The sequence below is a fragment of the Lepisosteus oculatus genome, chromosome 3 (genome assembly GCF_040954835.1).
Source record: "Lepisosteus oculatus isolate fLepOcu1 chromosome 3, fLepOcu1.hap2, whole genome shotgun sequence".
Taxonomy (NCBI): domain Eukaryota; kingdom Metazoa; phylum Chordata; class Actinopteri; order Semionotiformes; family Lepisosteidae; genus Lepisosteus; species Lepisosteus oculatus.
Window position 1 is genome coordinate 5,518,275 of NC_090698.1, and position 20,442 is coordinate 5,538,716.

The 20,442-nt window shown below is 47.5% G+C and overlaps 2 protein-coding genes across 3 annotated transcripts; both read right to left on the minus strand.

The window, feature by feature from the left end:
• Positions 1-260: 260 nt before the first annotated feature.
• LOC102688899 (delta(14)-sterol reductase TM7SF2) lies at positions 261-13,873 on the minus strand. Of its 2 annotated transcripts, XM_069186388.1 has the most exons (14): positions 12,037-13,873; positions 11,105-11,227; positions 8,190-8,249; positions 7,259-7,367; positions 6,885-7,072; positions 6,131-6,185; positions 5,677-5,741; positions 4,645-4,777; positions 4,118-4,221; positions 3,094-3,213; positions 2,661-2,829; positions 2,075-2,155; positions 1,298-1,420; positions 261-506 (listed from the first exon to the last, which is right to left on the minus strand). In XM_069186388.1, exons 3-14 carry the CDS (start codon positions 8,214-8,216, stop codon positions 346-348), a joined length of 1,335 nt encoding a protein of 444 aa, XP_069042489.1. In that variant the 5' UTR covers positions 8,217-8,249; positions 11,105-11,227; positions 12,037-13,873; the 3' UTR covers positions 261-345. The 2 variants fall into 2 exon arrangements, with proteins under 2 accessions (XP_069042489.1, XP_069042488.1); XM_069186387.1 differs by lacking the exons at positions 261-506; positions 1,298-1,420 and having other exon boundaries at positions 2,016-2,155; positions 8,190-8,245.
• Positions 13,874-13,962: 89 nt separating this feature from the next.
• On the minus strand, positions 13,963-20,380 carry LOC102689165 (WD repeat-containing protein 20). The gene is made up of 4 exons (XM_015340798.2): positions 19,953-20,380; positions 16,987-17,169; positions 15,209-16,576; positions 13,963-14,487 (listed from the first exon to the last, which is right to left on the minus strand). Exons 1-4 carry the CDS (start codon positions 20,340-20,342, stop codon positions 14,440-14,442), a joined length of 1,989 nt encoding a protein of 662 aa, XP_015196284.2. The 5' UTR covers positions 20,343-20,380; the 3' UTR covers positions 13,963-14,439.
• Positions 20,381-20,442: the final 62 nt, after the last annotated feature.

A 20,442-nucleotide genomic window follows, 5' to 3' on the forward strand; every position in this document is an offset into this window, starting at 1 on the left:
TCCCATTGTCTCCCTGGTGAGTTTTGCCTGGGTGATCTGGTTTCCTCAAATGTGCCAGATGCATGCTGGGTGTATCACTTGGTCACTATGGCCCTCTAGCCATCACTAGGTGCGTGTGCAGTCCCTCCATGTGCCCTGCGGTTTCTGTGCAGGTTCTAATCTACATTGGCACCTCTGGAACCAGGAATAGCAGCTTCCTCCTAGTTGATGGATAAATTAGTTAACACTGATACAAAAAAAAAACCCATGACTCTAAATGATCGGTTTGACATGCTTTCGAATTTTAATCTGTTATGCTCTCTTGAGTCCTGTGCACCCAAGAGTCCCCGCTGCTGCCCGTGATGCTCAGTAGACATGTGGGATGAGCTTGTGTGGCACCCTGCGGCAGTACTCTTCCCAGGCCCCCCCATACTTCAGGTGGCACTCCTCCTCGATCTCCGCTGCCCTCCTCCGCAGCAGGCTGAAGCAGTGCAGCGCGGGCAGATAGGGCACCAGGCTGCTGAATCCTGCAACAGCAACAACATCGTTCAGCGGCTGCTCATTCGTGGAACGGACTCCCGATTCCTCTAGGCACTGTTGCAGTTTCTCCGTTCGCTTCAGGTCTTCGTGCGAGTGTGTGTGCTGCCCCACATGGAGCAGTCGCGAGCACAGAAGGGTCCGCTGGCCTGGCCATGTCGATCGTGCAGGGCCTGACCCCGACGTTCGTGGAGCAGGCTGCAGGGGCATTGTGGGAAAACTGATAAGTTCTGCTCTGCTTTGATTGATTTCACCCTAGTCAGGCAGGGTCTGCAACACATATAGACAGTATATACATACTGTATATAGGAAATGGACTATGGAAAAATAGGTGTTATTATTTGCATTTCCTCTTGATTATATAACATATATTTCTTGATTAGAAACATGGCTGTAATCCGTAAACTGGCGTGTTTGTCTGGAAAACAAAAAACACTAAAAAAACAGGGCCCACCCATATCTTTCATCTTAAGATGAAAAAACTTTTCCTACCACAACAGTGTTTGTGTTTACCAATACAAATCAATCTCAACGTTCAGTTCGGTTTCCGAATAGCTCTGCTCCAGTGGTGGGCGTTCCTGCTCCCGGATCCTGAAGGTTTTGCAGGGCCTCTTGAAGTCCCTGACAGTGAAATGCCAAGGGAGACTTGTCCTGCTCGTTTTGGAAAAACCTTTGCTTTCGTGTTGAACTGAACAGCTGGGATTGATAGAAAACTGTTTGTCCCGGTGGCCACTGACGACCAGGGTGGCAGCACTGGCCTTATGAAAGAAGGACCCCCTACCGCAGGGTAGACACCAGGCCAGCGTTAGGACAATGTCGCCCAGGTAGTTGGGGTGTCGGACCCAGCCGAACCATCCTGATGCCAGCAGCTTCTGCCCCGTGGGGGTGGGGATGGTCTTCAGATCTGTGTTGGGGGCGATGATGGAGACATTACCCAACCCCAGCCAGAGTGACACCGTGCAGAAACACCCCTCTATCCCCATTGTCTACTACTGAGTCCTGGGCATTTTTAACTTATTAAACAGCTGGCTATAGCTGAGGTAGTGATTCTCACTCCCGGTTGCTGTAGAGCCACAGGATCTTCTGATTTTCCTTCTGCCTCAGCTTGTAATTACTTTATTGAATCAATTACTGGCTTAATTGACTGAAATAGCCATTTTTTCCATGCCTTCAATCACTGCGTTTGAGCTCCCTATAAGATCTCAGAGCCACATGGCTGCAGCGCTGCAGGACCGAGAGTGAGGATCAGTAATTTAAGGTGGCTCACAGTACATTCAAACAAATACAGGATTTTAAAATACGCACCATATTCCAAAAGTCCAGAAGTATAGAGAAGTGAGGTTAAGGGGACGACAGTACACAATACATAACGTCGTAAGCAAACAAAATGAAAGTACAAAATGTTGTATATAATTTCATAACAAACACGAGCATGTAATGGAAGGGTTTTTTATATCGTGCAAAGCAGCTCGGATTGTAAAATAGAGAATTAGGTTCTAGCTGGCTAACATAAACTAGGCTGGTTTTGGCCTAGACGGGTGCTTAATCGCAGGCTTACGTGCATATGCGTGGTCGTCTGGGCTCCTCTTGAAGCCATCCTTCTGATCGTTAGACAGGTAGTACACCAGGAATCCGAAACCTGGCGGGGACCGAGAGTGAGCAGGAGACAGAGGCACCCCGCCATTTCATTTCAGGTTTGTTCACACGCAGTTGAACTGCAAGGCATTCAGCTAGGGCATAGAAGGCAGACGATTAAGACATACTGAGTTATTCTTTTTTCCCCCGTTGTTTTACCACCTATTTGTAGATCTCAGTAAGGTTATCGGCAACTCTTGTGTGATCCACATGGCCGCCCTGGATCTCTTCTATTTTCTAGGGTAAATCCCCATTCAGGCATCTTGAGAAATTTGAGTTTTAACATAAGAAAGAATCGTTTTCTAAAACATGGAAATCTAAAGAGTAGCTCTAAAGTACCTGTCACCTTGCTCTGAGTATACCTGCGCCTGCTAACACCCATCCTACCCAGACGCTGCTCAGACAGTTGCACGCTGTCACCTGGGGAAGCTCTGTCACAGGCTCAAGTTGGCAATGACTGTGCTTTAGAACCCCGCTCCTGGGTGTTCAGGCTGCGGAGTCCTTCTTACCGAACAGCAGGCAGGTGGGGACGGTCGCGTGGAGGCTGAGGGAGGAGGGCTGGTTCAGCAGGTAGTACGCCGGGAGGCTGTTGAAGAAGGGGATCCACATGTACTCCCCATGGATCATGATGAAGCCGATCCCGTCCTCGGTGTACTCCTTCGTGGGCAACACCGACACCTGCAGGACACCGACAGACACACCTAGCAACGGGTTTTCCCCAGTTTTGTTTTCTGCTCTTAAAGCAAAGATTTTTGTCTCGGATGTCCCGAAAGCAAAACATGGATGAATCTTGACTGTCAAAATGTAATGCATCATGCCTTCACTGTTAACGTCATTACCATTTGTATGAGAGCACCCAGCTCCTAACCCCCCAGGTGGATCAAGTTATGTGGGTGTCTGATATCTGTCCCTGTTTTTTTTTTTTTTGGCCTGGCCCAGTACCTCATCGATGAGAAAGTCCAGGATGTAAATGAGCTGGAAGGTCACCACCAGCAGCAAAGAGAGGGACGGCATTTCCTTTCTCTCGATATCTGCCAGCAGATAGGAGAGGTCCACAACCGCCTAGGGTGACAGGGCACCTGTCAGAATACTTTATAATAACTGCATTATTATAAGTAGCTACTGCATTGCAATTAGGACTAGCAGCATCAGCAGAAGTAGTATTCTTAATACAGTACACCATATTCAATATAGTAGTGTTCTTCAGTAGTATTTTTTATACATTCATTTAACTGACACATTTTTTAAAAATTAAATGCAGCCTAATTCAGTTTTATTAACTTCATATCATTTTCTTAAGCTGCAGAATAATCACTGATGCTTTTTAAGATTTCTTAAACCAGTTCCCTCTTCCGACTTTTCCCATTGTGTTGTGTTTCCACAGGCAGCGTGCAGCCATGTGTGGGTCGAGACTCTGGGAGCCCTGTACTAGAGAGCTCAAGTCCCCCAGTTGAGATGCAAGATACTGCAGGCCAGGGTGGTCCAGTCCTAATCTTGGAAGGCCACTGTATCTACAGGATTTCATTCCAGCTCGGCTTTTTGACATGGAAAGCAGCTCAGTTACTAGCTTAATTGGACTAATTTACCACTTTCTCCCAGTACATCAGGTCCTGCTGCTTTAAAGAGACGTAGAGAGCATATCAATTCTCCAAGACCAGAGTTGGACCATCCTGCTTTAAGCAGTTCAGCAAAGTGCAGTAAAAAAGTGTTTGTGGGACTCTAGCCTGCTGTGGACAACTGTTCGATCGATGGGGAGCCCTGTGCTGTCAGTGCCTGAAGCAGCCAAACTCTGGGCCTGTGAGCCGCTTAACCCCTATGAAGGCCTCCAGGGCTGATCGCACAGTGAGCGCTGCTTCGGTGATCAAGCTATAGATGTGTTTCCACAACCGTGAAGACTATATGGCGCAGAGCATCGTTACCGACAGCATGCGTTCGACAAAGTACCGTAGAAAACCTGGTGACTCACCCATCCGATGAACCCAATGCGCACCATTGCGAATTGTTTCAAATCTATTTGACCCAAACGAGGGTTAGCCTCCCGGCCCAGAGCAAACTCCTGTAGAAAATTGCCTAGCAGCCAGAGATGAATAAAAAAAAAACAGAACAGTAAAAAGATTCCTTTGACATTTACCATCTCATCACCTTTGAGCCCATAAAACACTACAGGTTAGTCTTTCAAACAATGCAATGCTATGAGCGTCATGATATTTGTATTCAAATCCTTACAGCTTTAAACTGCACTTCTTCTGGGATTTATTTTTTCCCCTAAAGCTTTTGGTCAGTTTATCCAAAAGAAACTTCCTTCTAAACCAAGACCAGCAGGCACCTCCTGAACCAGGAGGCTGTGTGAGTCTGAGCGAGTTCTCCAGCCATGAGCGATCAAGGTGCTAGCCTGGCTTCCTTCAGGACAAGATCCTCAGATCAACCAGCTGCTCTCGGTGGTTAACCTTTCTCCTGCGCTTGCGTTCTTCTGAAACAAGTGTGAACACGTACTCTTGTCTCCGTAGTCCACCAGCTCCTCCGGAGGGATGCAGAGGGATCTGAGGTGCAGGCCCACGCTGATCACCAGAGAGAGGGCGGTACAGGCGTTGACAATCTGAAGGATCCTGCTGCTTACCAGGGAACCCTAATGAGGTAGCAGGCAAACCTTTTGTTTATACAGTGCCTGAAGCGGCACACAGATCCACAGAGAGATTACCAACACAAGAGGCCGGTGTCTACAGTGGCAGTGAGCTGAAATTGAATGGGAAAAATTCTTCAGTCCTCAGAAGCTCATGTATCGCCATGGAGGTCCCCCCAAGGCACTGTACAGTAAAAATAACAGGAAACACTGCCAAACATTCAGGGTATACAGTGCAAAATAGTGTTCAAAGACAGACGTGTCAATAACAAGTTGTATTTCATGAGCCATTGATTAGCTTGAATGGGAAAGATCTGCAGTACAAATGTACTAAGTTTTTTTTTTTTACAATTATTCCAAACAGTGGAGATGGGGAGTGAGAGCTACACTGTCTTCCTGTCACCGCTGAAATCCAGTCTTGCGGTCCGTCTCTTCTGATGTATTTTCAGCCCAGTGTTACTGCACGATTGTGGGAATTGCATGCACAGTAGCTACAGTCGCATGCTTTTGGAAGTGGCTGTGCCATTGAGCGCTGGATTGCTCCTGCTGAGTGATGTTTCACTATCAGTCACTATCAGTATCTGGACGTGATGTCTTTGCTTGTGTCAGTTTAATTGCAGCCGAAATTTATTTTTTCACAAGGCTGGGAAGAGACCGAGACACTTTTAAATGGTAGTTGATTGCTTTCATTTGCAGAAATTATAGCTTGAGAAAGCTAGATATAGCTAGATTAGATTTCACAAATGCAAAAATGTGGTAAGATGTTTTTTTATTGTCGGGGCTTGGTAAATGTATCCAATTTCATGGCCACTTCTCCATTTGTTCTTTGTCTTTCTCTTGTTAAAGAACCGTGAATGGGATTGTCAAAGGTTTCTCTAAGAAACAAACAGAAAATGCACTTTCACCTGTATGACACCAGCACACCACAGCCCACCAAGGATCACAAGAGTCACCACAAAGGCATGCAGACCTGCACAACAGATACAGCATCTCAGTCTACAAAATACTTGCCATGATAAACCTTCACCGCTGATCTACAGACTTCGCGAAACGTTTATGACTTCAAAAAGCTGTTTACTGCCATTCACATTAATTTTAATACCATGAAAAATGTACATGAAATGTCATAGACATAAAAGCACATACTGTGTCTTCCTACTGTTCGTACTGTTCAATTTAATTGTTTAAGGTTTGAAAGCAGAGGGCCATGTTGCTTGAAATGTCATTAATATTATGGATTTTTTTGTTGTTGCCAACAGATCATTATTTTTGAGATAGATAACAGTTGTAATACTCGGTATTAAAACACGCGAGGAACTAGATTCTGACCATATAGAAAGACAAAACCAGTTTCTTTACTGTTAATATTATACTGAAGAGGTTTCCCATTGTGAACAGCTTTGCCTTCGGCCACCTAAATGCAGGAACAAATCAGTTATTTCAAACTGTATAAGTGGAAAACAGGTCTTAAATCACATATAATCGTAGCAGGTGTTAGGGGGTTGATTCTAACCCAGGGAAGTCAAACAAGGCACAGTCGACCTTTTGAACTTTCTGCTAGAGAGTCCAGCTTGTATGATGTCAGGCTACACAATTCCACCGAGCGAGCATTGCTCTGTTTTGGGCTTGGTGTTGTGTCTCAGTTGAACTCGTCCAGCGTTTTCCCTCTCAGTGGAGACCAAGAGTGAGAGCCCTAAAAACTGGGCCTAGCTGACAGGCGCCATAGCCCCTTCCCCCCGGCTATAACTCTCATCAACAAGGACACGTCTCACATTCCTTCCCTGTGACTAGTTGCACCTTTTTATTCAATGGCACGTGCCACTGATACTTTTTGTAAATATATGCAGTACTCATTGTACATTTTGTTATTCAACTGTATAGACTTTTAAATGGTGCATGTGACTGAGATTTGTTTTCATCTGTAGGTTTTTTCTTTTCTTTCATTGGAATTTATGTTGACACCTGCCCCAAGAGAAATTCCTTGTATATTTTGTACTAGGCAATTAATAAGTTTCTAACTTCTAACTCCTAACCAGGTTTTTAATTGTCAAACGGCAGGGAGGCCTTGTTAACGCTAACGGAACGCTTCTCCTTCTGGAGGTCTGGGACTCACCTTGCCGAAGGGGATGTGATAGAGTGCCCCCTGCAGGGCGGTGAAAGCCACTACAATCCCCAGCGCTCCCCAGTCCCAGAGTCCCTCTGCTTCAGAGCCAAACAGCCTCCAGGGCTCTGAGGGCGGAAGGCACTTGTCCAGCAGCCACATCACGAACCCAGACAGCAGGAGGCAGACCAGCGCAACATCTGTACGCAGACACAGGGAGCAAGAGAGGAGTCAGACACAGGGAGATCAGGCAGGCCTAACGCTTTTCTGCACTACCATGATTTTATTCAAAACAAAGTCGCAGAACACCAACCAGCAAGGTAATAAAAGATGGCAGGACTTAAAAAGAAATAAAACAGAATATTCATTCTTATAGGGAAGCTTACGGATGTTGCTCCAGACACAGTGTACTTTGCGATCCGAACTGGTATTCCCATTTCCTACTTCTTCGGGAGAATCGTCCTTCCTCTTACGGTGCACCACCGTTTCATTCATCTGAAAAAAGCAAAACCCACACAAAAATTTGAACCTGAACACATTATTCACTGGGTGGTCCTTTGTGGTCAAGGATATTGTATTCCATGCGCTCACAGATGACCGACGAGGCCAGTATGAATCCCAATCCGTCGTTCAGGATCCCCACCACCCCGGCCACAAACTGCTCTCTCCCCTGAACTCCGGTAAGCGGTACGGCACTGTTAAAGCGCCGACCTCTAGGCTGTAGAACAGCTTCTATCCCACTGCAGGACCCATCCTCAACAGCTACAGTAACTGCAGGGCCTCACACTCAACACACATCTGCACTCTGCACTGTTGCATGGACTGCCCTGGTTTTTTTCTCACAACTGCATATTTATTGTCCCACAACATATTGATTTTTTCCTGTTTTTATCATTTATTATGTTTGTACTGTCCACATCATGTGGTGTGGTCTGTTGCTCTGTGCGTGTCCCGAGAGATCACCGCGCAGATGAATTCCAGTGTACGTGTCCACATGGCAAGAAACTCCTCTACTTCTCGTTCTGTAGACAGTCCACACAGTCCGTCAGGTTGGACAGGTGTTGTCTTGGATGGTGTCTGTGGATATTTCTTCCTGAGTGTTTTCTCTGCTGTTTTAGCTTGACAATTTTTAACTGCATCCTTTTCGTTTGTTTCCATTTTTTGGTGCAAAGTTTAGTTGTCTCCTTGGGGCTTGATTGTGAATAAATGTATTCCAATATTTACTGCAGATATTCTCATGTTTCTATGAAGAACGTCAGTGGCATGTTATTGGAGGTGCTGGCAATGTCTGACAGCAGTCCTCTCTCCCGTTCTCACCTGGCTTGAATTGAGCTGTTGTTCCATTACGGCCAAGTGTTAAAATATTCTGGATCCTGTCTTACAAGAAAGAAAAACAAATGTGATTTAGAAAGTGTTTTGTTTCCCCTTTACACTGAAAAAATCCCTCTTAAAGCTGAACATTTTGCTCGAATGTTTTTTGTCCTAATTTGATGTGTGCTGTGTATATTTTCAGAAGTACATAGGTAGGAATGACCGATACTGAGCATGAAACAAATTCTTTACATTCAATAATCTGACTCCCTAGAATCTGGCTGTTGTTGCGAATCTCACAGTACATTATACCCGGAGTATTTTGCTTCTAAAGTAGAATTATTAATTCCATTCTGGTGGGCCTAAACAGACCCCTACAATTTAATTGATTGACTGCAAGAAATAGCCTACTGTGAGGGTTGGAGGAGGAATGCCTTTCCAACTTGCTCTGCTCTCCTCCCCACTGATAGCTGATGTGTGGTGAGCGTTCTGGCGCACTATGGCTGCCGTCGCATCATCCAGGTGGATGCTGCACATTGGTGGTGGTGGAGGGGAGTCCCCATTACCTGTAAAGCGCTTTGAGTGGAGTGTCCAGAAAAGCGCTATATAAGTGTAAGCAATTATTATTATTATTATTAACTTGTTTAATGGAGGAAAAACTCATTCTCTTTGTGGCACATAGACATTGGTACACTGGTTGAGTGAAGTACAATCATATATTGTTTACATCCTAATCCTGTCATTCTGATGAAGCACTAGGATCACATAATGGAACAAGTAATAGGTTGATTCCATGCTGAAAAAAAGAAGAAAGAAAACACAACATTTCGGCCGTGGGGCCTTCTTCATGCTGACGCAGCTACCCACATGAACTAGGATCACATTGCTACTGTGCATCTATTGACTGCTTGGTTTTACCTATGCTTATGGCACGTTGGGTTGAAGCCCAGCTTAAATCCAATTGTTTTACTCAAACTTTTACATCCCTTTTGAAACAGCAGACAATACCATACTTTCGTAGTGGAAAACAAAAGAATAACAGCTGTCATTCCAGAGGGTGACCGTACAAGCCTGTGAATGAATGAATGAATGAATGAATGAAAATGCTTAAGTGAAAAGACCACTTTAGCAGATAGAGTCAGGGAGCATGGTTACTTTTATTTTACATAGTATTTTGCTTACTGAATAATGGGATATGGATAATTATTTAGATGATTACCCATATATAGTGGTTTGTCTCCCAAATGATCTGGAAGTACTTCACATATAGGAGGGAACCCAGGACTTCACCCACCACTGCAGTGCAGTCCAACCTGGGTGACACAGGGCATCTGCAGGCTCTCTGCCCCGCAGTCCAGCACGTTAGGGTACAGAGTAGGGAATTGCTTCACCACCTGAATTAAGGGGAACTTCAGGGAGGCCATATTGAGCAAACCTTAGTGGAATTTAGGAAAGGCAATTGGGTAACACAACTGTTCTCACAAGTGTGTCAACACCTCCTATAGCTCACATACTGAAAGGTTACATACATTGACAATTCGATCCACAATGAAAAGCATCACCTACTACAACACTTATTGACTTTTCCTGAGGTCTCCTATCCTGGTACTGACCAGACCAAGCAAAGCTTAGTGTCTAAAATCTGAGATCAGGCCACAAGGTGGTAAGTCTACAAGGTTTCTGGTTGTGAATTGTGATTGAATCTTTTTTAATTTTCTTGCAAGCTCCTGCACTGTTTTCCCAGCTGTGATAATCCAGACAACAGTGTAGCTCATTGAGAGAAATTAACACGAGTGGTGGTCCCTGTTTTTCTTAATTCGCATCAAAGTTCAGAATTCTGGTAGGTATGAAAAGATAAATAAACTGGTTTCACTTACAACCCCGTTTTACCATCTTTTGTAAATTTGAGATCAGTATCACTTCATTCTTGTTCATTTGTGAAAGTGTTGTTTCTGTGCTTGTCAAGGCCTCACAAAGATTAAACGTATTATCAATTTGTATCATAAAGAAACAAAAAGGAAAATTGCGGATTCCTTTGTTAACGATTCAAAGTGAAATGGCAGGAATTCACCACTGTCCTTAGGGAGAGTTGACAGTGAGCCTCCGTGCCTACTGTAGTCGCACAAACAGGGAAGAAAAGGCTGGGACTGTAGAAGCCCTTAGCAAAATCTAAAACCTTTACACCCGTTCAAATTAAAAAAGTAGCACTAAACAAAGTCACTAAGGGGATGTGGTTAGGTATACAATGAATAACCCAGCTCTGTGTGGACACGTGGAGAAATAAGTTATCACACAGTGTTGCACAAATGGTGAAATGCACTTCTGTATCCTGTGGCTCACGAATCACTGATAACATCTAGAACAGCAAAAAAGCATTTGAAATAGTCCTAGTGCATGTAAAATCCAATCCAATATTCAGCCCCGTCTGTCTCCATCAGAAAGATCTGTGATACTAAACCAGGGCTGCTGCTGTTCTATAGCACAATAACACATTTATACTGTAGTGATGACAGGGGACTGAAGGACTGATTTCTGAACTGTCTGTTTACAGACTTAGGCATGTGTGTGTTATATGTTGAGAGACCATACTGGGGCATTTCTGGCAGTAGTCATGGTTGTGAGGAATTACTGTTCATTTTTGGCCCACAGGGACATGTCTGTTTTAGTTATGACAGTTATTCTTAAATTGCAAGAAGCAGCTTATGTAACTACAAATGAACTGATGCAACAAACAGTGGTGAGAACCCTGCACCCAGGACTTTACAATTTGCAGTTTTCCTTGCTGACCTTTTGGACAGGATTTCCTTTTGTGCAGATTGTTAAGGAGTATTGTTATGACCGTGGACTGGATTCCACATTTCTCTTAGAATCATTGTCTTGATTGCTTTAAAGTTCTCGCAGTGCTCTGACCTGCCACTTACCCGTTTACAAATGCAGTCAGTCTGTCGGTCGGAGTTTGAAGTGCTGGTTGTGGCTTGACACCTTAACACTGTGGGGCTGTGCCTCATATGACCGAGAGACTTAAAAAGAGATAAACCCTTTGCCTGGTAAATGGAAACATTTTAACAATGTAAAACAATTACATGATGGGTCACAATTGCACAGTAAATGTTTAATAAAAAACCACTAAATACATACTGCACAAAGAATCTTTAGGTACTTGTGTATTATTTTCTTTGGCGTTTAACACATTTCCAGCATCAGTTAAAATAATCCAAATTTCATGTACTGTACAATAATATTTTAATTAAGCAAGCCTTTCAGGTAAATTATATTGAGGATTACATTTACATGCTATGAAATTCAGAACGGCTACATTGGCTTGTAAGCTTATCCTAAAATTCTTAAGATCTTTAATTCTTTTGCCACATTCGAACACATCTATGGGTTTTACATTCTGCATTTGCAGGTCAGGGAAATTCCTGTGTTCCTAGTTTTAGCTCTAATATCTGTGTCCTTTACGAAGAAAAATAAATTGTAAATACAATTCCTCAGGATTCTTGCATTTCTTGGCGTAAATAAAAAAATGACAATTCCAGTTGCTTGTGATACTTTTGCAAATAATCCTCTCGCGTCAGAGGACAACAAAAACTAAACACAACTCTGACACCTCTCTAGCCCTTAAAGACCAGAGTTGACATGATGTAGTGCTGCTGAATTAATCAGTGACTGACAAGCCTCTCCAGTCTTCAGCAACAAGTCAGTTTGCTGACGAAGGCAAACACCGCAGGAAAGGACCCGGTTTTAAGAAGTGGCTCAATTACAGACGGGCTGCTTTTCTTCACACCATACCCGGCGGTAGACCCCTATTACCCTGGACGAAAAGGTCAGCTTTTAAATAAAAACCACCTACCTGGAAGGAAGCAGTCTGCCGGAGTGATTCTGAGAATGCTGCTGTTCTGGATCAGAGACGAATGCGACTGTGCAGGACAGCACGAGGAAAGAGAAGTGACAGATAAGACTCCACTGCCCTTTCACAACATCAGCTTTCCTCACCAGAACAGCTCCTGAATGTGAGGCAGACCGGCTGCCCAGTCCAGCAGCTCACTTCGCGTCACCCCTTTCCTACAAACCCAACTTGTTTCAGCTCTTCACAAACTAATGTTACAAATGTATCGACCCCACTCATTACTATTTGCTTAGCAAATACCCTTGTGCCAGCTATACCAGCTCTTGCATTATCAAAGCTGTTTTTTCCCCAACTTTCAAGTTTAATTCATCAAAGGCAAGTGAATTCTTTGGGAGAAGAATGTTTCAAGTTGCTATGTTTAAAAATAATAATGGAGAGCTGCACGTACACGCACACACTTTTATTTCTTTTTCTGCGACTTGGGATATTTCATCTTGGCCCCTGTTGCATGCACTCTCCAAAAAGACATATCTCTTCATGCCATAGCCGATGAACGGTTTTTAATAGCGGAAGTTCATCCTGCCACCTGACAGAAACACAACACGCAGCACACAGCCGTTTTAGTGTTTCAGAAATATTCATAACGCACTGGCATCTTTGGTCTAGAGTAGGAAGTCTGCAACCCCCGTACCTGGAGATCCTGAAGGGCTTTCTGGTTTTCAAAGTTTTCGCTCACAAAACCATTTCATGTTTAAAAGGTATCTACCGACACCGCCCCACAAACAACACTCCATGACCTGCTCGCCAGAGATCTAGTGCAGTGGTTCCCAGCGTTGGTTCACGAGGAAGACAATGTCTGCTGGTTTCTCATCCAGCCACGTACTTTGTGACCCTACTAATTGTTCTTCTAATCTGTTTTCATTCTGGGGCACATTTAGAAATTTGCCTTCAGCTCTTGAATGGTTGAGTGGGATCTGCAGCAGGAAATCAAGCCTGTAATTCAGAAGTGCTTTCATTCGGTTGGGTGTCTTGCCTAGAATGTGGCCGACCGGCTGACTGCAGAAGGGAAAACGCTCTTTGTAGGAGGGACAATTAGTAAGACCTGTTTACAACGACAGGGAAGTTGAGGATAGAGTCCGCCACGTTCTGCACACTGCTGTTTTTGGACACGCGGTCCTTGAAATAAGGCATTTTTGACACTCAGGATGGACTGAAGACACAAGTAGAATAGTATAAACAGCCCAGCTGATCAATGAGGTCATCGGTTAGCACTGGTGATTTGAAGCTCAGCTGGAATGAAACTGGCAAGGACAGTGTTCCTCCTGGACCAGGCTTGGTACTCACTGGTATTGAGCTCTTTAAAGGAGACTGAACAAACCCTGCCAGTTGCATTTTTCAGTTTTTCTACTTTGTTTGGTTTAAAGCAACAGAGCTCAGTTCTTACAAGGCAACTTGTTCTGATGCAGCAGTTACAGGACATAGACCTAAAACTGAATGTACCAGTGGCAAAAGATGCAAGAGGGGAGGTTTTGTACTGAGCCCGGCCATATGAAATTGATAAGCTTCCGTTAAACCACACTGGATGATTTCCAGTTCCCAGTTGTTCTCCCACTGTTGTACACGTTGGTGTTCAATCTGAGCAGGTCTCTGCACGCTGTTGTCTGAATCACCCGCAGATGTGTGTGCCTGCTCCATTATGTGCTTGGTGTTGTGGTTTGTTCCAATATGGCAGGGCTGAGAATGTGTACACTGTCTAAGATATTCAGGCTGGAAGATGAGCAGCTGGGAAACAGGGGTGCAGCATGCTGGTTGACAAATACGCCAGTTCTGTGCCAACAGGTAAGCATTTTAAAACAGGTAAACCCCCCTCACCACCCTGAGTTAGAAAAACAACTTCCCCTTCCACTAAAAACTCAGAACACGTGCATCTGACGAGCCTCATCATATACATCCGTTTTAATTGACATGACGTCACTTCGGGAGTTCTAACACACTATCACTACAGCTGCAGCTTTCTAGTCTCGGACGCTCAGCTTTAACTGTGTAACTATGTACAATATATATTTTTAATATATTAAATCTTTTTTTTCCCCCCTTTAGATATTTAATACATCTAATCCTTTGCATATGTACAATATAAATTACTAGAGTCTGTATGTTAAAATAAATAAGATACAACAGTCGTGGCTTCGAAGTGTTTCACAAAAGGGAGTCCCCCCCCTTGCCCAGCCCTGGTGTCCACAGAAGAACGGTGTCACACTCGTCCCTTCCCCTGGGAGAGAGGGAGGGGGGAGAGAGGGAGAAGCAACACTCTGGCGAACTGGCAAGTCTGTAGTCCTTCAGTTAATGGGCGAGAGTCCGTCACAGGCTCTATGGCAAACCGAGAGACGAAGGTGTCCACCAGAGCTATACCACCGTCCCACTGGGCGAGCTGCCGTTCTGTGCCGTCAAGCTCTGCGGATGGAGGGGAAAAAAAACCAAGATGAGTACAGTTAACAGGCTGCAGGATCCGGTTCATCATAAATATAGCCGAAAGGCACCAGGCTGCAGTTTAACTGCAATACAGCCGAAAGGCACCAATTTGAATGTGGGTCTTGTCTTTGCATGCATGCTATAAAGATTCCCACAAATTAAGTTCCCTTAAAGTGAAAAAAGTTACTTGATGGTCTTCCGAATTCATTTTCCAAATACAATGTTGTTCTTTTTCCAACTGGTAGACTCTCTTCACCAAATAATGCAGTGCAATCCAGTGTAAGTAAGAGACAATGCTTTAGCGTACTCATTCGGCCTGCCACTGTGACGTCTGTATGTGTGCGTTTACTCCTGCCTTACGGCTTTCTGAAGGGAGCTGCCGCCTGAATGGTAAATGAGCAGGGAGCCGGAAAGCATCCGAACGCCCTCTGATTCAAACGCTGAGTCATTCAGGGCTCAGCTGCAAGGACAAGCAGGACACACTGTGGCTCTGTGGCACGATCAGGGTCACAGACACCTGCAGCACTCGCTTGGAGGGCGAACCCAAGGTCGTTCCTTGACGTTTTGTGAGCTGGGCAAGGCACAGGCACACCTATTCCGTCGCTGCTTTTGTGCACAAAGCACACGGGCCTCTGCCGAGGGATTCTGTTTTCAAGCAGGGCCCAGCCCAACCCAACCAGCGACCTGGCCGGGTAGTACTCACAGCTTTCCCGGGCCGCGCCCAGGTGCATATCAGCCCCTCCTGGCAGGCGGTGATGATGCAGTCGTCCATGAACATGAGCACGGTCAGGCGCTCGTGGGCGATCTTCTTGCACACCAGCGGCTCGAGCAGGGGCACCTCGTTCATGCGCGGGCACAGCGTGGTGCCCAGCACCTTGGCGGCGTCCAGGCGCTGGCTCCGCGGCACCACGTTGATCTTGTCGTTGCTCTTGCTGATGTTGCCCAGGCTGTGGTAGCGCTTGTGCTCTTTCTCGCCGCCGCCGGAGGAGGAGGAGGAGGAGCCCCCTGACCCGCCGCCGGATTTGTCCGACTTCCTCTCCTGCAGGGAGAGCGTGGCGAAGCGGCCGATGCTGAAGGGGGCCCCCCCTGCCCCCCCTGCCCCCCCGCCGCCGCCGCCCCCCACGTCCGAGGAGGCCGGACTTTTCGAGGCGTTGGTCACAGCCGGGTGGGGGAGGGAGTTCGAGCGGGAGAGGGAGCGGGGCAGGTGGTGATGTCCATGCCCGGCGGGGGCATCGCTGTTGCCCCCGCCCCCTAGGTTGCTGCCCCCGCTGGCGGAGGGTGGAATGACGGAGTTGAAGGTGTTGGTCAGGGTGCGGGCGCGGGAGAGAGGGAGGCGGGGGTACAGCACGTCCTCCGTCAGGTCCCACAGGCAAAACTGGGTGTCCTGCCCTACGGACCCGAAGCGGTACGTGACCGAGGGGCCCCCGCCTTTGGAGCTGTGCCTGGAGAGCCGGGACAGCGTGCTGCTGGTGCGCACCCTCCCGAAGTGCGCGGCCTCCTGCACGTCCTCCTCGCTCCCGCTGAGCTCCCCGCGCTCCCCCTCCTCCAGGCTGGTGGTGAAGGGGTCGAAGGCCACCACGTTCACCCAGGACTTGTGCCCGTGGCCCCTGGCGATCACGCGGCCCTCGGCGAAGGACCACACGGTCACCAGGTCGTCCTCCCCCCCCGTGGCCAAGTACTTCCCATCGGGGCTCCAGGAGACGCACAGCAGCCCCCCGAAGTAGCTCTTCATCACGCCCTGCAGCTCCATGGAGTCGAAGTGGAAGACCCGCAGGCAGCCGTCCTGCCCCACGCAGGCCAGGTGGCCGCCGTCTGGCGAGAAGGCGAACTCGTTCAGCCCCCCCTCGCCCACCGTCCAGCGCAGCAGCGGGTTGCGGGGGGCCTTCGCCTTGCAGGCGTAGACGGCGAAGCCGTCGCCCTGCCGCAGCAGGGAGTACTGGGGGGCCGCGGTGCCGCAGGGGTGCTCCACGTTGTAGAGGTAGAGGTGCCCGCTGGCGTGCGAGGCCAGGAAGAGGTTCTCCGACTTGGGCAGCCACTTCAGGCACGTCACCTTGGACTTGTCGATCAGCCTCTGGGGGAGGAGGGGGGGGAAAAGAGGGGTCAGACGTCAACGCGGGGAAGGGCAAAGACTCCCATGAGTCAACCAAGAAAGCCTGCTGTCCCCCAGGGGAAAGCAGAGCCAGACAAACTTCTCCCCCCACCCCTACTGAGATGGTGGTATCTGCAGACTTCTCGGCGCCCGCCGGCAGAGCAACCGTCGGGTCTCTCGCCGACGTCACTCAACTCACGGGGGCAGGAGTCCCCGTGCGGATCGGGGGGCCCAGGCAGCCCAGGCGGCCCTACCAGCTGTGCGCCGCGGGCCGTGACGCAACTTGCCGAGCGTTCCCGGATGGCGGCTGCCGGAGCAGGGAAAGCAACGGACTGGCGCCCGCCCGCCCGCCAAGAGGAACAGAAAAGTGCCGAGAGGTCAGCGGACCACACCTCCTCGTTGAAGAGCTTGCTGGTCTCCTTCTTGATGGGGTCCAGGTACTGCACCTGCCCGGCAGAGAAGCCCACGATGAGCGACACGCTGTCCGCCGTGGCCGAGTACTGGTTGAAATCGTGACACGTGGGCTGGGTGCCCTTGTAGATGCGCTTGTCGATGGGCTTGCTGAGGTCCACCGCCTGGAAGACAGGAGTGACGGGGGGGGATACCACACGAGCTGTAATCAGACGGCAACAACGCAGCACCCCGAAATCTACAGTAACTTTACAGCCTATCGGAGTCCGCACTCTGAGTGACAACAATGGTCACAACATAATCTCTAATGGATTTAGACATCAAAGCCAGCCAGAGTCATGCCAATGATGTCACACGGAGGGGATCACTCAGGCAATAGCTGCTCTTGTTGAAAGCCATTAGGCTATTAAGTCAGACATGTTCCAAAACTGCAGTTCCTCAAACCTGCTTACTGGTGGTTTGGGCGATTTAAAAAAACATGTCTGAAATAGAACCTTCGGTTCTAAAATGCCCAGTGCTTGAATGGATTTTTTTACTTCTGAGAGATGGTGCAAGGACAAAATACCGCGGTAAAGGATCGGTGCGAGTTCAGTTTATTTGATTTTCAAATCAGGATAAGCAACGACCAGGGAAAAAAAATAAACAAATACCAGGCTTTGCAAGATTTTACCTTGTTTTATACCTTGTTCCACTAGAGGGTGCTCAATGCAGATACATAGTTCTGTATAATCAGACCACTGCAGTTGGGTACTTATGACGGGTTGAACGCATTCTTCTTTTCTCACTTAGCAGCACAACTTTACAAGGCAAGGTCTGGCTGAGACAAAATACAGAAGGGAGCAAACAAGTCTCATCTAACCCACTTTATGGGGGGCGGAGTGGTGGCTCTGTGGCTGAGGATCTGCGCCTGTGGCTGGTAGGTTGCTGGTTCGAATCCCGTGGCCGGCAGAGGAATCCTACTCCGTTGGGCCCCTGAGCGAGGCCCTTCACCCCAGCTGCTCCAGGGGCGCCGTATAAATGGCTGACCCTGCACTCTGACCCCCAGCTTCTCTCCCTGTCTGTGTGTCTCATGGAGAGCAGGCTGGGGTATGCAAAAAGATAATTCCTAATGCAAGAAATTGTAAAGGGTTAATAAAGTGATGTTGTTGTTGTTATTATTATTATTATTATTATTATTATTATTATTATTCATGTCAACTGTCACACAGGTTAAAGAAATAAGCAGCTGGCATTAAAAGGGGCAACAGGAACAGAATCAGAAACAATGATGTCACAGAATTGGGTTCTAGACCGCATTTTCTGCAAGACATTTTTAACCAACCTTACCAGTACAAGAGTTCAAGTAATAAGTTTATTCCATTGATTCCAGTACAAGAGTTGCTTTCTAATGGGTTTAGTAAAAGAGAGCAGCGTTTTTTTAAAGACGCTGATTCTTGTAAAGGGCTGATTAGGTCACTTAACGAGCACCTCCTGCTTGATTATCGATTTTCTGAGAGCACCTCTGATTAAAGACCATGCCTTTCAGAGCTTCACTGACCCCAGGTTTTAGGGCAAGCCCGATCAGAGCACCAGGCTCAGCACTTTCCCAGTCACTGCAGCCTGGGTCTCTCCCAGCTTCCCCAGAAACAGGCTCCTTCTAACAGCTCTTCAGATATGAAAAGCAGTTCTCTTGCAGGCTAGCAGGCCCATATGCACGTCACCAGTCTTGTACAAACTGGACTAATGTTGAACAAAAGCGAATGTTCCAGTTTGATTTTAGCTCCATGTGTCTGTGCCTGCAAACCAAAGGCAACAAGCATGAAGCATTCAGAACGCGTTGCCTGTACCCCCAAAAGAAATGCCCCCCGCGTTCAAAACGCAAAGCAACAGGCACTCAATGACAATACCCTCGCAGGTATCAACAAACACCGTGCTGTTCATGTGTCGTCCGCAGCTCTGAACTCACAATTGCTGTTTATCCACTTTCAAGGAGGAGATGGGTACGGGCTCTGTGTCCACACACGCACGTACTCAGTTGAGCTAAGTATGAAAATGCAATGCAGTATGCCAGTTAATCCAGGAATAACAAACTGAACACATTCCTGTTCTCAACGCACCCAAGAGCGCCCTCTAGCGGCACCCTGTTTGCAAGAGAGCTACGTTCCCACCAATGAGAAACACCCAAATACGAACCAGTATGTGGAGGCACTGTCAAAGTATAAAGTATACGTTATTTCTGCCTTAATTATAAATCCTTTCGCCTGCAATGCAATTGTCTATTGTTGCGACTCTTCCCAAATATATGACAATTCTCACACATCCTTCAACTTAAAAATAGATTACCGATACTACAGGGCCCCGAACAGGATGCGAATTTTGCAATACGGAGCTTGAACGCGTGAGAGAATCCGACTGGGGGAATTGCTGGCTCTGCAGGCGTGAACGCCAATCGGTATTCTGGTACTGCACTGCCGGTGTACTGAATTAATGAAAGCAAACTTCTGAACACACAGTGCGTGTTACACTGGAAAGGCTCCCTCGCAGTTAAAATGAACCCCGTCTGTGGGGAGAAGAGGGCACTGCTCTCTCTGGCACGGTCCCCGACACAGAGAATGAATCGGGCGACAGCTGCTGCAGATGTGACCGCCAGCGGCTGTTGGACCTCACCAGACAGAAACACCTTGAAACAGCAACACGATTTACCGAAAACCCCCCAACACTTGCTTTTCTTCATATAAACATGCACGGGGGAAAAAATCGTTCTTGTCCAATGGAAGCAGTCCGTGGGACATAGCGCTTAACCTGCAGAAACTGGGCGAAAACGCCCCCTAACCCAAAGCATTGTAAATTATACTCATCAGACCAGGAGTTTCAAAAGCATTTTCCGTCACGTTCAATCCGTAACGCTGCCTGAATTCCTTTGCCTCCTTTTTAGCGTGTTTTGTCTCAAACAATATTATGATATTACCTTCTTGATGTTAGTGTAGGTGTAGAAATAAAGTTCCCTGCCAATATTGAAGCACACTCGTTCGGACTCCTCGCTCGGGTCTTCCGGCTGCAGCTTCACCATGGAGACCCGGACCGGAGGCAGGAAGCCGGCCGCCGAGGTGGAGGCGGCTGAGGCGGCGGCGGCGGACGAGCCTGCCCCGGGCCCGGGGACCGGAGCCCCTCCGCCCCCACCGGGGATCGCGCCCGGCCCGGCCCCGGGACCTGCTGCCGACCCGGCGGAAGGTCCCCGGGGTAGCCCGCCCCGCTGCTGGGAATCCGAGAGGGTGAGCAGTTTGTAAAAACCCTCCCTTGTCCGGAACTGGGATTTAATCTCATTGATATCCTTTAGAGCACCTCCATCACCGGCCATCTTTAATACAAACACACCGCACAGGAAGCGTAGCCCGTGACCTGGAAATAATACCGCAGCGCCAGCCCTAAAAGAGGCATCGATGGCCGTAGTTTGCGCT

Coding starts and splice junctions, on each gene's coding strand:
- LOC102688899 (XM_069186388.1), bottom strand. CDS start 8,216: ATGGAACAACAGCTCAATTCAAGCCAG. Junction 7,368..8,189: donor AACAGCTCAATTCAAGCCAG/GTGAGAACGGGA, acceptor TGCTTTTTTCAG/ATGAATGAAACGGTGGTGCA. Junction 2,830..3,093: donor TGGACTTTCTCATCGATGAG/GTACTGGGCCAG, acceptor GGTGTCCTGCAG/GTGTCGGTGTTGCCCACGAA.
- LOC102689165 (XM_015340798.2), bottom strand. CDS start 20,342: ATGGCCGGTGATGGAGGTGCTCTAAAGGATATCAATGAGATTAAATCC. Junction 17,170..19,952: donor CCTACACTAACATCAAGAAG/GTAATATCATAA, acceptor CCTGTCTTCCAG/GCGGTGGACCTCAGCAAGCC. Junction 14,488..15,208: donor GGGCGCGGCCCGGGAAAGCT/GTGAGTACTACC, acceptor CTCCATCCGCAG/AGCTTGACGGCACAGAACGG.